The sequence below is a fragment of the Capra hircus genome, chromosome 24, assembly GCF_001704415.2.
Source record: "Capra hircus breed San Clemente chromosome 24, ASM170441v1, whole genome shotgun sequence".
NCBI lineage: Eukaryota > Metazoa > Chordata > Mammalia > Artiodactyla > Bovidae > Capra > Capra hircus.
Genome location: NC_030831.1, coordinates 62,043,392 through 62,058,629, shown reverse-complemented (window position 1 = coordinate 62,058,629; position 15,238 = coordinate 62,043,392). Strand labels below are relative to the sequence as shown.

The window sequence follows — 15,238 nt, the reverse complement described above, 5'->3', positions numbered from 1 at the left end:
TGCCAACCTAAATACGGTACTAAAGAGGAAAATGGGTGAATTCAAAACCCCCTCAGTAAAAGGTCAGCGAAGTGAAGTCGCTCAGTCATGTCCGACTCTTTGTGACCCCATGGACTGTAGCCTACCAGGCTCCTCCATCCGTGGGATTCTCCAGGCAAGAGTACTGGAGTGGGTTGCCGTTTCCTTCTCCAGGAGATCTTTCCAACCCAGGGATCGAACCCGGGTCTCCCGCATTGCAGGCAGACGCTTTAACCTCTGAGCCACCAGGGAAGGAGTTTTAATATTATTCTATTACAGGAACACCAGATGCCTGAAGAGATGAGACTCCAGTGATGAGACTCAACCATGCTGTTCAAAGAACACATTTTTTTCTTTTCTTTTATCTCACAGACATTTGACTCTGTTGTTCTGGTCATGAATCGGAAGTGGGTGTGCTGCAGAGCAGGATGATTGAGAAATGTTGTAGTTCTGGAGCTCAAGCTACTTACTTTTCTGAGACATTGTCGTACAAAAACGCTAGAAAACTGCCCTTAACATGGGTCCTGTTTGTACCCGTTGTTCTTCTCACTGAGAGCAAGTGAGTGTGCTAGAAAATGAGCTGCCCTCTGAGCTTAGCAATCAGGGCACAGCTGGGATTAACCGCGAGGACAGTGGGGTCACGGGGAGGACAGCGCCAGGGTCCAGCCTCGAGGGGAGGCAGCACATACCCGGTCTCCACCTACAGCTGACACAATTTGCCAGTCTCTCTTCTACTGAGACGCTGAGCTATTTTCCCGGGTACACAAAATAGTTTTAAAGAAACAAGCCTTTGCAGAACTTAAAAAATGTCAGCTTTTCAATTGTTTGTGTTAGAAGTGGTCTTAAATACGAGTCAACATGTATTAACAAGAGAAGATTTTTAAGGGTGGTTATTTCCGGCCGGGCCCAGTTCCTCAGGGCACGTGAAGAAGCTGGGACATGACTGCGCTGTCACTGGTCTCGGAAAGGCGCCTGCGTTTCACATGAGCCGCAGATGGCAGGCCGCAAGTTCTTCTGCGGAAGGAAAGGACCTACAGGAGTTGGTCAGTAATCTTGTCTTGACTCATAAAGACTTCTTCCTCATGAAGTTGACAATAACTGGTGGAGAAATCAGAAGTTGATCTTGAAATCCCAGCTGCCTTGAGGCACGGGAGGCGGCTGGTAGAGGTATATATTCAGGGCTGAGCGCGCCCGGCTCACAGACGTGCAGGCTGCCTGCCCACCTCTGCTTCCTCCAGGAACATAGGTAAGTGCTTCCAGCAGCTCTGAGTTACTCAGGAATCCTTTCTGAAAGTAATAATGAACATGATGTTTTATTGTGCATGTGTTAAATATTTCATTTGGTATGACGGTATTTTACGTATTCTGCCACAGTAAAAGAACTGTTTCTCCTGATTTAGTCCACAGGTAATTTACTTATTTCTAAAAGAAAACCCACGCTCCTTCGGGAGCACGTGTATCAGGGGTAGGCTGTCCAGCATCCACAGATCCTTCTAGTAAGGCACGGAGGTACCTGATGGGAGATGGCTGGATGTTACCACATCAGTTTTGCCTTATAATCTGTTATAAACTCACTGGGAAAGAACTGGAGGTTGGGAAAAATTGAAAGGAAAGAGAAAAGGGGGTAGCAGTGGATGGGATGGTCATACAGTATCACGGACACAATGAATATGAATTTGAACAAACTCTGGGAGGTAGTGGAGGACAGAGGAGCTTGTCCATGGAGTGTGAAGAATTGGACACTACTTAGCAACTGAACAACAGCAACAAAACGTGTGTTATAAAGCGATTTTTACCCACTCTTGTACAGTCAGCTAGGAGGAAGCAGTAAAGATGCTCTATTACTTTATAGAAATTTTTCTTTACATACTAATTTCAATAGTCGTCTAATTATGAGACGGATGCAGGTACATCTCCTAATTATGAAATGTATAACATGAAGTTTCTATTATATTTAAGAACAGTTTCTATGAATAAGGCTTCCCGGGCGGCACTGGTGGTAAAGACCAAGCCTCCCAATCCAGGAGCTGTAAGAGATGCGGGTTCAGTCCCTGGGTGGGGAAGATCCCCTGGAGGAAGGCGTAAAAGCCCACTCCAGTATTCCTACTTTCAGAAGTCTTCTAATTACTAAATGTATACAAAGGAAAAATCTTAGTTGCCAGAAATCCACAACCCACACATAAGGCATTTCTTTTAGAAATTCTCATTACAGACTAGCCTTCCTTCACTAGAGTGATGATGAAATGCATCTGATGCTCTTCCAGGACTTCCAGACCACATCCGGCCACCATGAGTTCCCTCGGTGAAGCAATCATCCACCTTGCAATCGATCTGTTCCACCAGATCAGACAATCAGAGAAGGAAAACATCTTCCTGTCCCCTTTCAGTATCTCGTCAGCCTTAGCCATGACTTACTTAGGGGCCCGAGAAAACACCGCGTCAGAAATGGAGAAGGTAGGTGCAGCTGCCTTTCCGTCACAGGTCTGCACGGCTGTCTGCTGGCTGGCGTGCAGGTGACCACAGGTCTGCCTGTCCCCGGTCCCACGGGAAGCTCGAGCAGCCCCACGACTTGGTGGGCACAGAGGGGGGCACGCACTCTCCCGCAGGGCTCCCCCCTGCTCCTGTGCCTGGTCTTCCTCTGGGGGCTGGGATGACCCCCTACGATTGCAGAGGTGAGGCTTTAATGGAAGAGTTCACTGGAAGTCAGGCGCTGACTAAGATCCATGGGCGACATCTTTACACGTTTCCTCAAAGGTGAAACAAAAACTTGACATGATTCTTTAAGGTGGACAGCAATCAAGCAGCTTTGTGTTTTCCGCACACAGACTGTGTTTTTAAGAAGCAAGTGTTTGCGCTGAATATTTCTTTCTTCTGTTCTTTGTTCCCTGTGGTTTGGGAGTTTTTGCTTTTGGTTTGGGACTTGGTTTGCATTTTCCTTCCTCTCTTCTTCCTGACTTTTTTCTTTCTTGCTTATCGACTGTGATGCACACAGATGTATAGGGTGACCCTTCTCTGCCCCACTATCTGTCTCCTCCAGGTACTTCACTTCAGTAAAATCACAGAGAACGCAAGAGGAGGAGCCGCAAAAGATCGCGTGAGTCACAGCGCACCCGACTTAGAGGATCACGTGTCCAAGAGGGTCATAGTTTAAACTGGGAATTTCAGACAAAGTGGGGAAGCCCATTGTTAGGGGATCTTAAGTGAAACCGTGGACAGGGGTGTCGCTCATTTCACGTCACATGTGTGCTTCACCTCCTTGTTATCCTGCGAGGAGAGTAGCGTCTGCTTCACGGTAAGGGCTCTGAAACCAAAGGGGCTTCAGATTGCGCTCTGTTGTTCAGGAATGACAAACGTGGAAAACGCAGCTGCTCTGAGCCGCAGTGACTTCACCCCGATTAACTGGGGACGATAGAATGTCTGCTGCAATACGTGCACATCCACGTGAGGAAGAACAGCAGTGCCGGGAAAATGAAAACTCTGACGTGTATTATGTATTTTATTATTGTTATTAGAGCAAAATAATAATTATAGATTTGGAACATGTTTCAAACACTGGATAGTATTAGTTAACTCATAATATTAATATTGTCATTGGATAATATTAAATCATGATGTTATTTCATATTATTAAGACCAATAGGTAGGCATCAAAATATATTATGGAAAGTGATTAACTGAGAGCTATTGTTTATAGACTAGTCCAAAACTCTTAGGTAGCAAGTTTAAGGTTCTGGATTGAGACAGGCCTGAGTTGAAAACCTGGCTCTGTCTCCTTGGAGAAGCTGCTTAGCTCTCTGCACTCTCCTGTTATCGTGTGAATGCAAGTAAAGGCTCAGAGGTGCTGGCGCACAGCTGCGAGCTGTGTCCCAGGTCACACACGGCTCCTACCCTGAGAAGTGTGGCCATCGGAATGAAGAGCCGTAGGTCAGAGTCAACAGGTCTCAGAAGACAACCCCACCAGGAGTAAAACAGGGCTTCACGTCATAGCCCAGGACAATATGCAGATTTCACTTCCTCACACCGTCGATGACTGTTAGAGACGCACAGTGCTCTGGCCCTCCAGAAGCCTAAGCTTAGCTGAGACGTTGACCCTGACCATTGCAGACAGCTAAGACATAATGCAGCGGAGGAGTGGTGCTGCGTGGGCAGTTCAGAAGAGAAAAGAGTGGACCGTGTTTGAGCAGGGAGAAAGAATTGCCTAGAAGACTGACTATAAACATTAGGAAGGCTATATCCAGTAAACACACCAATTAGGGGAAGTAGCAACAACCATCATCCCCGGGGATACCTCCCTCTAGACAGGGACCCAACAGACCCCAGGGGGTGTAGAGTTCACACTGACAGAGAATCCAGTGAGCTCACTTTTTGGTGTTTGAAGGTTGAAAAGCCAGGAAATGCTCATCATCACTTTCAAAAGCTTCTGACGGAATTAAAGAAATCCACTGATGCCTATGAGCTGAGGGTCGCCAACAGGCTCTATGGAGAAAAGGACTTTCCGTTTCTCCAGGTGAGTTTCCTCATCTGTCACACCTTTATTCTGCATGCCGGGTCCTCGGGCCCCAGCTCCTAATGGAGGGGGAGGGGTGCAGAGGAGCCTGGGAACCCGCACGGGGGGATTACCCCCAGGGGCCGGGCTCCCCAGCCACAACCCCCCCCCCGGGCCCCCCCGCTGGAGTGTCCAGAGGCTGATAGCACACCAGTGAGGTGGGGCTAGGCATGGGCTTGTGAACCTGCTTGATCAGGATCTAACACATCGCATTTAATTCGGGAATACCGACATGGTTACTGCTAAATTGCTTTTCATTCCTGCTTTCTTCCTGCTCATGTCACAGGAATACATGGATAATGTTAAGAAATTTTATCTGGCCAGTGTGGAATCTGCCGATTTTAAAAATGCTGCAGAGGAAAGTCGAAAGATGATTAACTCCTGGGTGGAGAGCCAAACCAATGGTAGGTTATGAGTCGCTCATTAAAAGTCACCGCTGAGTCCCCGCTGTGTGTGAACACAGTGTGGACCCTGCCCGGGCTTCCAGGAGCAGGGGTGAGACGAGATCGAGGAGGGTGGGGAGGCCCTGCAGGGGGCGGACGGTCCACGTCAGTGCGGAGAGACCCGGGCGGGGGTGCTCCCAGGACCAGCCCCCTGCAGGCACAGCTGAGTCTGGAAAACAGTTTCTTGTGGATCTCAAGTCTCTGCTCAGACTTAAGGTTGATTCATAAGTTTTTCTTTCAATTAAAGGCCTAACTTCTGGATTATAATCCCTAAGAGAAAATATGAAGAGTCCACTTTTGCTTTCTTAACTGGGAAACAAACTGCTCTCCTTTAAACCACCCTTTCTGCAGAAATGACCCCCTGCAGTAGGAGGTGCCTGGCCCACGTCCCCCTCCCACAGGACTGTCATAGGTGTCCTCCCCACCCAGGGAGGGGGCTGGACAACGTCCCCATCCCGTGAACCGTATCCTACCTCCCTTCCGAAATACAGGCTTAACCTACAGCAACTCAGTGTGCAGAACGAGGAAGACAGGGAATGGAAACAAGAGACAAAGCTACTGAGGGAGCAGGGAGGGAGGAGAGGGAAGGAAGGAAACTGGCCAGTAAAGGTCAGCTGAAGTCAGTTCTTCAGAATCGATGACCTGTTCATCAGTTCCGATGAACAAGGTATTGTCAGAATCGATGACCCAGAATTCTTGGGTCAGGAAGAGCCCCTGGAGGAGGGCACAGCAACCCACTCCAGTATTCTTGCCTAGAGAGTCCCATGGACAGAGGAGCCTGGAGGGCTGCCATCCGTGGGCTCACAGACTGAAGAGGCTTAGCACAGCTGCTGCTGCTGTTGCTGCTGCTGCTGCTAAGTCGCTTCAGTCGTGTCCGACTCTGTGCGACCCCATAGACGGCAGCCCACCAGGCTCTCCCATCCCTGGGATCCTCTAGGCAAGAACACTGGAGTGGGGTGCCATTGCCTTCTCCTAGCACAGCATGGCATCTTAAATATCATAGAGATATCACGGCATCTTAAATATCAGAAATCAGTGCATCAGGGTTCCTTGTGACATGACTGCGGCCCCCCCACACACACACACACTGAACGCCTTCCCAGGCAGGAGCAGGGGCGTCTCCGTGAGGGCGGCTCCATGAGGCCGGGGCCGTGAGCAAAGCCTCACCTGGTGAACCGCTGGGCATGCTGTCCCTCACGGGCTGACTTGTGTGAGTATTTAATCATCACTTGCAACTTTCAAAGCATCTGACAGACAAGCCACTCGTGCCTTTCACGACAGACCTTTGGTTTTCTGTCTTTGCAGAAAGAATCAAGGGTCTGTTTCCCAAAGACTCTCTCGACAGCACCACTGTTCTGGTTCTGGTGAACGCCGTCTATTTCAAAGGGCAGTGGAACCAGAAATTTCAGGAAGAAAGTACTACGGAGGAAAAGTTTTGGCTGAACAAGGTATTGTCTGTAATTTATGTATGTAACAAAGTGTAGTTACACATGCACTGTGAACTTTAAATACATAGTGATTAACATATAACTGCATGTAGAAGATAGAATTTGTCAAGGCTTATTGTCTTGTCGTTTTTTTAAACTTTATTTACTTGGGATTCCTTGAAGAAACTCTTATCTCTAAGACACAAATTTACCAGACCATCTCTTAGGAGGCTGAGTTTAGCATCTCAATAATATTATCTTTTTTTCTGGACTAATGCTCACTTGGCATTCTTTTTGCACATGAATTTATTGCAGGATACAAGCAAACCTGTGCAGATGATGAAACAAACCAATAGCTTCAATTTCGTGTCACTGGAGGATGTGCAAGCCAAGATCCTGGAAATCCCATACAAAGGCGAAGAGCTAAGCATGATGGTTCTGCTGCCCAATAAAGTAGACGGTCTGCAGAAGGTAAAACCTGGTATTCACAGTGCTTCATGCCATTGTTTAAATTTCCAGTGATACTGTGCTTGTGTGGGCTGCTCATAGACTGGCTGGCAGCATAGAACAAAAAAAAAAAAATCAATATCTTTAATATCAGTGGCTCAATGGTTAAGAATCCGCCTACAGTGTGTGAGCCACAGGAGACATGGGTTCAATCCCTGGGTCAGGAAGATCCCCTGGAGGACGAAATGACAACCCACTCCAGTGTTTCTGCCTGGGAAGTCCCATGGACAGAGGAGCCTGGAGGGATACAGACCATGGGGTCACAAAAAGAGTCAGACGTGACTTTCACATGAAACAAATGTTGTTTCATTAATGTGTGCATATTTATACACACGCACATATATATACATATACATTAGAATAGACATTTCTATATATGCATATATGTGTGTACATACATACATGAAAATAGCAAAGTTATAAATATATGAAAACATTTATTTGATCTATGATATATATTCAGGACTGTTATTTTTTCCTCCTCAGAGAAAATCTAATAAACTGAATCTCCTGTGTTCGTGTTTACTGTTAAAATAAAGGTTTTCCAGACATTTCAATCCGAGGTTAGGTGGGCCCCATGACCGCTGAGAATCCTGACAGTTGTTCCTTTTCCACTGTTCCAGCTTGAAGACCAGCTCACTGCTGAGAAGCTAATAGCGTGGACGAGCCCACAGAATATGGGGAAGAGACAAGTGCATTTATACCTGCCTCGGTTTAAAGTGGAAGAGAGCTATGACCTCGTGCCCACACTGCAAGCCCTGGGGATGGTGGACGCCTTCCGTGGTAAGGTGGCCGACTTCTCGGGCATGACCGGGGAATATGATCTGGTGGTATCAAAGGTCTTCCACAAGTGCTTCGTGGAGGTGACCGAGGAGGGCACGGAGGCCGCGGCTGCTACCGGTGTGGGTGTCAGTGTGGTCACGTCTCTACGGTTTCACGAGAGTTTCCGCTGTGATCACCCTTTCCTGTTCCTCATCAAGCACATCAAGACCAACAGCATCCTCTTCTGTGGCCGAGTCTCTTCCCCTTAGACGGCCTTGGCCAGCGGCCGCACTCGGGGGCATTCAGAGAGCTGTTCCTGGAGCTTGAATGCTGGTGTAACAGGTTCCCTTGGATTCATTTTCCTTTCCAACCTCACAGTCACCACTGAGCGTGTACTGGTGGAAGTATGCATACGATGTCTGTCTCTCTCTCTCCTTCTACAAACATATGTAAACTGACTCTCTCTCTCCATGATAACTCCTCTTTGCAAAAAATGTTCAACATATTTTAAGAGATTAGCTGATTCATGTCAATGTATGGCAAAAACCACCACAATATTGCAAACTAATTAGCCTCCAATTAAAATTAATTAATAAAAAAGATTATTTCTATACTTATCTTCTACTAAGCTTGAAATATCATAGCTCTTATTCAAAAATTACAGGTGCTAAATTATATATACTATAAGTCACAATACTCTTCACCTAGGCACTCACATTTCTTTGAATTTAGCTGGTATGTGGGACACTTACATGTCTAAGGTTTGGTTTTGTGAAAAACATTATCAATAAAACAGTGGTTTATTCATGTCACTCATTGCTTTCCCTTTTTTCTTATAAACAAAGTGCAAGTGAACTACCACACATAGAAAAGATAATTTAGAAAGATATTATCATATATAAAAATTCAAAGTAGTAGAACATGATGAGGTTGAAGAGGCGGACTGTTACCAGAACGTGAAAGGCTTTATAACCCACGTTAAGAACTTAAATATGAGTCCAGAACTCAGAGATGGGATAAGAACTGAATCTCTAAACAGGTAAGGCAGACAATACCGATAATAGACAGATAATAGAGTTACTGAGAGAACTATGGTAATCATTGCTGAAGGCAAAAATGGGATCAGACTGGAGGAGTATATAGTAAGAAGAAGGGCAGGCCTACACGTGACCCTGAAATACACAAATACTTAAATGTCAAGTATCAACAGTTTCTATTTCCTAAAACATAGCTCTCCTTAGGGCAGGAGGAATCTTTTGGAGCTGACAGACATGTTTACTACATAGATTGGAGTGATGGTTTCACAAATGTATCCTCATCTCAAAACTCATGAAGTTGTATACGTTAAACATGTACAGCGCTTTCTACATCAGTCATACATCAATAAGGTTATTTTTGAATGGAACATAGCGAAAATCAATATTTTATGTGGTTTAAAAAATGAAAATAAAGGTAATAGAGTTTAATAAAGAATCTCATATTCATACAAAATACCTCTCCCCAGGATACCACCTGGTCCCCATTGGGTGGGCCAAAGCTAAAAAGACTGTTCAAACCCCATGTGGAGAGAACGTGGATCAGTCAGAACTCTCCCATATATCTGGTAGGGATACAAAAGCTGCAACCACTTTGGAAACCAGTCTTGTAATTTTAATTTTTCCGTCTTTATTAAGATATAATTGACCCGTAACACTGAGCAAGAAGAAGGTGGACCACGTGTGGATCTGACCCACTTATTTTCTGCCAAATGATCACCATCCCCACTCACACTGATGCCTCCGCCACATCACATCGTCACCATTTCTTTGTGAGCTGTTTTGTTCAAGAGGGGTGGTCTCCTTCTTGGTCTCTTCGGGGGACAGGAGGCTAGGGTGTCCTAACACTGCTGTCTGGGTGACGTGCTCCTCCAGAAAACTCTAAAATCCCCATGGTTGAGCAACGTCCTTCTAGAGAAAGTCTTTCTCAAGTGTGCAAGATGCTCATGTTGGCACTTTCTTGTAAAGTCAAATGTATACTGACCAGACAATCTAGTAATTCCATGGCTTGATTTTACCCAAGAGATGTGAATACAACCGCCACAAAAGGACTAGCGTACAGATGTCCACTGAAGTTCTGTTCACACTGGCTGAAGAGCTGGCAAAGCCTCAAACTTTAATCGGAACTTTTATAGAAACAAAAGAACAGAAATCTCTGGTTCCTATGGCGACATAGATAAAACTCTACACACTACACTGTGCCAAAAAAACAGTTGAGCAGAAAGAGTGCATGTTATCTCATTTCGCCCATGTGCCAGTCTTTTAAAGGAGTAAATGTACTTACATCTCAATACAAGAGACCTTTGAAACACCTAGAGCAATATGATCATGGGAAATAAAAACACCAAAAAAAGATAAACACTCACTAAACATGAAAGCTAATATTTTATCAATATCGTCTGTTACTGAGATGAATCAGAGCTTAATTAGGGCTTCCCTGGAAGTTCAGACGGGGAAGAATCTGCCCGCAATGCGGGGGCCTTGGGATGGATCCCTGGATGGAGAAGAGCCCCTGGAGAAGGGAATGGCATCCACTCCAGTCTCCTTGCCTGAGAAATGTCATGGACAGAGAAGCCTGGCAGCCCACGGTCCATGGGGCTGCAAGTCAGACACGACTGAGCAACTAACACTTTCAAAGCATAATTTCTCTGTGCTTTTTCATTTAAGGTAAAGATGTATACTCCTAAACACTTACTTGTTCTGCATCTAACATAGAATATTGAACTTTGTTAACAGCAGTTTTTAAATTAAAATAACATTTTTTAACACTTTTTATTTTGTACTGTGGTATAACCAATAAACAATGTTGTGATAGATTCAGGTGAACAGTGAAGGGACTCAGCCACACACACGTTTCCATTCTCCCCCAAACTCCCCTCCCATCCAGGCTGCCGGGTAACAGTGAGCAGAGGTTCTGAGCTATCAAGTAATAGTCAGCTGTTTTTCCATTTTAGATGCGGTAGTGTGTGCCTCTCTCCCAAACTCTCTGACTATCCCTCCCCACACCTTCCCGCCTGGGGCCATAAGTTCATTCTCTGAGTCTGTTTCTGTTTTGTAAATAAGTTTATCTGTGTTGTCTCTTAGGTTCTGCATATGAGATGTTATACAATATTTCTCCTCCTTTGTCTGACTTACTTCACCCAATGCGATAATCTCTAGGTCCATTCATGTGGCTGCTAATGGCATGATTTCATTCTTTTTAAGAATCATTAAACATTTCTAGAGATACACTAAATGAAGGTTTGGAGAAGGAAACGGCAGCCCACTTCAGTGTTCTTACCTGGAGAATCCCACGGACAGAAGAGCCTGGCGGGCTGCAGTCCGCAGGGTCACAAGAGTCAGACAGAACTTAGTGAGTAAACCACCACCGCCCCCCCCAAACGGAGAGTCTGTCTATCACAGGAAAAAATGTTCATGACCAGACTGTTGGAATACATTTTACTCATTAATTGAATAATACACACCAAAATTACTCCCATGCCTTCTCTCCAAGCTCATAACAGTTTTTAGTTTGCCTTATAGGATTGCTGATTGTACTGGATTGAAGAAAACTTCCCCCTTCCACATAAGAAATTTCATGTCTAATCATAGGTTGTGACCTTAGTTGGAAATAAGTCACAGACATAACTACTTCACACAAGATCGTACTGACTCGGGGTGGACCCTAACCCAATGACTAGGATCCTCAGAAGAAGAGAAGAGACATTCAGAGAAGAGTCAGGTAAAGACAGAAGCTCAAGCCCAGAGCTCTAGGGACCAGCGTACCTGGAAGAGGTGCAGCTTTCTCCTCTAGAGCCTTCAGAGGAAGCGTGTGCTGAAGACAGGTTGATTTTAGGCCCCAGGCCTCCAGAATCGAGGGACAATGAGTACCAGTGGTTTTAAGCCTCAGCTTCAGGTACACCGCGGCATCCGTCCCAGGAATCCGACAAGCTGCTTGAGAGCGGAGGGGAGCCCCTCCCACTCCGCTGCCTAAATTCTGGATGACCTTAATTAGCTAGAGCAAAACTCAAGCATGTCAGCAATTTAAAAATATATGTTTTCAAACAATCACATACATATAAATAATATTATAAATCAAAATTCAAGGAAATTCTTTGGACTTGAGCAATAAGTCTTTTACATGAAGCACAGAAAATTTGGATGTTCTGTCAAGCGACCATCACACACAGGGAGGAAAACACTGCAATGAGTTAGCGTCAGGCATTTCTTGTGCAATAACAGATATTTACTGTACTCTACGGGAGTTGGTGCTGTCTTGCTTCGCCCACTGAGAAACGGAAGGTGGTGCTGACAGCTGTCCCTGCAGGTCCTGGTGAGATCTGTGCTAAAGCCAGAATCATGTCCGGGAACACAGAGGCTGCTTCCAGAATGAAGAGGGAAATGCGTGGTGCTGTCGTGGTCTCCGATTCTGGCTCACGGGATGAGACTCGGGAAGTCTGCTGTCACCTAATGCCAAGCAGCCTTGCAAACCTCCCTTGTCACTTGGCCCCTGCTTCTACCACCGTGGTCCACACCCTTCACTAAGCCCAGTGCCAAGTCCCAGAAAGGCTGAGGACCCTTTCTACACAGAATGAATCACCAGGAAGCCATAAAAATGCGACGATTAAACACATCGTGTGACAATCCCTACATTCAAACGGAATCAAGAGCCTTCGTCCAAATGTGAGAGGCCAGCAGTCAGTGGTCCCTAGCTGGTGCACAAAGAAAAGGTTCTCTTTCTGTTCCAAAGATACACTCATGCTAGTGAAACATTAGCAGAGACCCATGAAAGCTGAGGCAAGAGGCAGTGCCATTTTTCTGATAAGGCAAGAAGCTATACAATAAAATTTAAACTAAAATGGCAACCCACTCTGGTATTCTTGCCTGGAGAATCCCATGAATGTGGAAGCCTTGGGGGCCATAGTCCATGGGGTGGCAAAGAGTCGGACACGACTGAGGGACTAACTCTAAGGGTGGCCACAGAAAGTGAGTTTGAGACAGAAAGTCAGAGGTGTGGAGGACAGCGGAAGATAGGATTCCAAGAAAGAGGACTCAACAAGTGACGAGTCTTTCAGAAAATTCTCTCTAAAGACTGAGCGGGGACCCATCAGGAGGCGACGAGGTCACTGTTGGGCTCCAGAAGGAACGCTTCAGAGGTGTGATTGGTTAGACTACAGGGGACAGAGGGGCACACGAGGGTCTGCTCCCACCTGGGTAAGCCTCAGCCTGGAAGACAAAGCACAGACGCTGTCAGTGTTTCAGTGTTTCTGGAGACAAACCACACATAAAGCAGATGGTTCTCAATGCAAATCATCTATCACAATAGGCGTTCTAGAGCACCCAGCCCATGTCTACATTTCTCCAGCAAGCACGTCCCCTACGTTCCCAGAATTACAGTTCAGTGATCAGCTGTCCCTCTTTCCCACCCACAAGCAAAATGATAACTGCTCATCACTTTGCAACGTGCCTTTCCTTCACTGGACTCTCTGTTTGAGGATGTATCCTTTTTGGCACATGAGTATCTGACACATTTATGTTCATTTCATTTATGAACATAAATGAACAGTTATATTCAGGTTAATTTTTGCCCTTTCCTTCTCCAGGGGATCTTCCCAACCGAAGGATCAAACCCGAGTCTTTCGCATTGCAGGCCAAGTCTACTGTCTGCGCCGCCAGGGAAGCCCGTGTGTGTCCACAGCTGCCGGATACTCCGTTGTGTAGCCTTTATTTCCCTCCTTCTCTAATAGGCATATCTCCCCTGCTGTCGTGCTCAACAGGTCTGCAGTCCATCTCCTCAACTGAAGGGTTAATGCGGCCACAATAGGGAAAGTCGAGATGTACTGCCTGCAAACAAGATGTTCTGCCAAGAAGACGGACACAGCCTTGAGATTAATGGTCCCTTGCAAATAAGGGAACATTCCCTTCTTGTGATAAGGGCTCTGGACAGACTCTGCAGCGGGCCGGAATTTCACTCCCTTTGGCTGTACGATAACATTTATGCACATGCACTGTACTGAACAAGTTTGGTCATACAGTCTGGAATTCTGCCCAGGGGGGTATATAAAAATAAACCGCGAGCCTGCTTGCTTGCACAGTTATTTTTCCTCTGGCCAGAGTGTGTCTGTCTCTTGCATGCGTGTCTTGTTTTTTTATGTCATTTCACTCATAATCTCCAGAAATCTCCTACACTCAACTATGTCTCCTTCAGCACAGTGTGTGGGTTATCCAGAGTGCATATTTAAATAGAGACTCGGTGAATCTTAATCATACTGCCAGGAGAAATATCAACAACCTCAGATGTGCAGATGACACCACCCTTACAGCAGAAACTAAAGAGCCTCTTGATGAAAGTGAAAGAGGAGAGTGAAAAAGTTGGCTGAAAGCTCAACATTCAGAAAACTAAAATCATTGCATCCAGTCCCATCACTTCATGGCAAATAAATGGGGAAACAGTGGAAATAGTGGCTGACTTTATTTTGGGGGCTCCAAAATCACTGCAGATGGTGACTGCAGCCATGAAATTAAAAGACGCTTACTCCTTCAAAGGAAAGTTGTGACCAACCTAGATGGCATATTAAAAAGCAGAGACGTTACTTTGTCAACAAAGGTCCATCTAGTCAAGACTATGGTTTTTCCAATGGTCATGTATGGATGTGAGAGTTGGACTGTGAAGAAAGCTGAGCACCGAAGAGTTGATGCTTTTGAACTGTGGTGTTGGAGAAGACTTTGAGAGTCCCTTGGACTGCAAGGAGATCCAACCAGCCCATCCTAAAGGAGATCAGTCCTGGGTGTTCATTGGAAGGACTGATGTTGAAGCTGAAACTCCAATACTTTGGCCACCTCATGCGAAGAGCTGACTCATTTGAAAAGACCCTGATGCTGGGAGGGATTGTGGGCAGGAGGAGAAGGGGACGACCAAGGATGAGGTGAACGGATGGCATCACGGACTCAATGGACATGAGTTTGAGCAAGTCTTGATGACTGTAGCTTTATAGTAAAATCTGAAGTCAGGAAGGTTGATTCCTCCAGCTCCATTCTTTCTCAAGACTGCTTTGGCTATTCAGGTTCTTTTGTGTTTCCATATGAATTGTGAAATTTTTTGTTCTAGTTCTGTGAAAAATGTCATTGGTAATTTGATAGGGATCACACTGAATCTGAAGATTGTGTTTGGTAGTATGCTCGTTTTCACAATATTGATTCTTCCTACCCAGGAGCATGGAATATCTATCCATCTGTTTATGTCACCCTTGATTTCTTTCAATAGTGTCTTAGATTTTCTATGTACAGTTCTTTTTTCTGCTTAGATAAGTTTATTCCTAGATATTTAATTCATTTGTGGCAATGGTAAATGGGATTGATTCCTTAATTTCTCTTTCTGATTTTTTATTGTTAGTACATAGAAATGCAAGCGATTTCTGTGTGTTGATTTTGTATCCTGCAACTTTGTTAAATTCACTGATCAGCTCTAGTAATTTTCTGATACTACCTTTACGGCTTTATACGCACAGCATCATCTCATCT

General features: G+C 45.4%; 1 protein-coding gene across 1 annotated transcript; it reads left to right on the top strand.

Moving 5' to 3' along the window:
- Nucleotides 1,097–8,515, top strand: LOC102184299 (serpin B3). Its single transcript, XM_018039670.1, has 8 exons — nt 1,097–1,264; nt 2,283–2,472; nt 3,056–3,112; nt 4,397–4,525; nt 4,851–4,968; nt 6,313–6,455; nt 6,750–6,905; nt 7,565–8,515. Exons 2-8 carry the CDS (start codon nt 2,308–2,310, stop codon nt 7,970–7,972), a joined length of 1,176 nt encoding a protein of 391 aa, XP_017895159.1. The 5' UTR covers nt 1,097–1,264; nt 2,283–2,307; the 3' UTR covers nt 7,973–8,515.

Excerpts from the sequence above, each read along its gene's own strand:
- LOC102184299 (XM_018039670.1), top strand. The coding sequence starts at position 2,308 with ATGAGTTCCCTCGGTGAAGCAATCATCCACCTTGCAATCGATCTGTTC. Across the intron at positions 2,473-3,055 it reads CCGCGTCAGAAATGGAGAAG|GTACTTCACTTCAGTAAAAT; the intron begins GTAGGTGCAGCT and ends TGTCTCCTCCAG. Across the intron at positions 3,113-4,396 it reads GAGGAGCCGCAAAAGATCGC|GTTGAAAAGCCAGGAAATGC; the intron begins GTGAGTCACAGC and ends TGGTGTTTGAAG.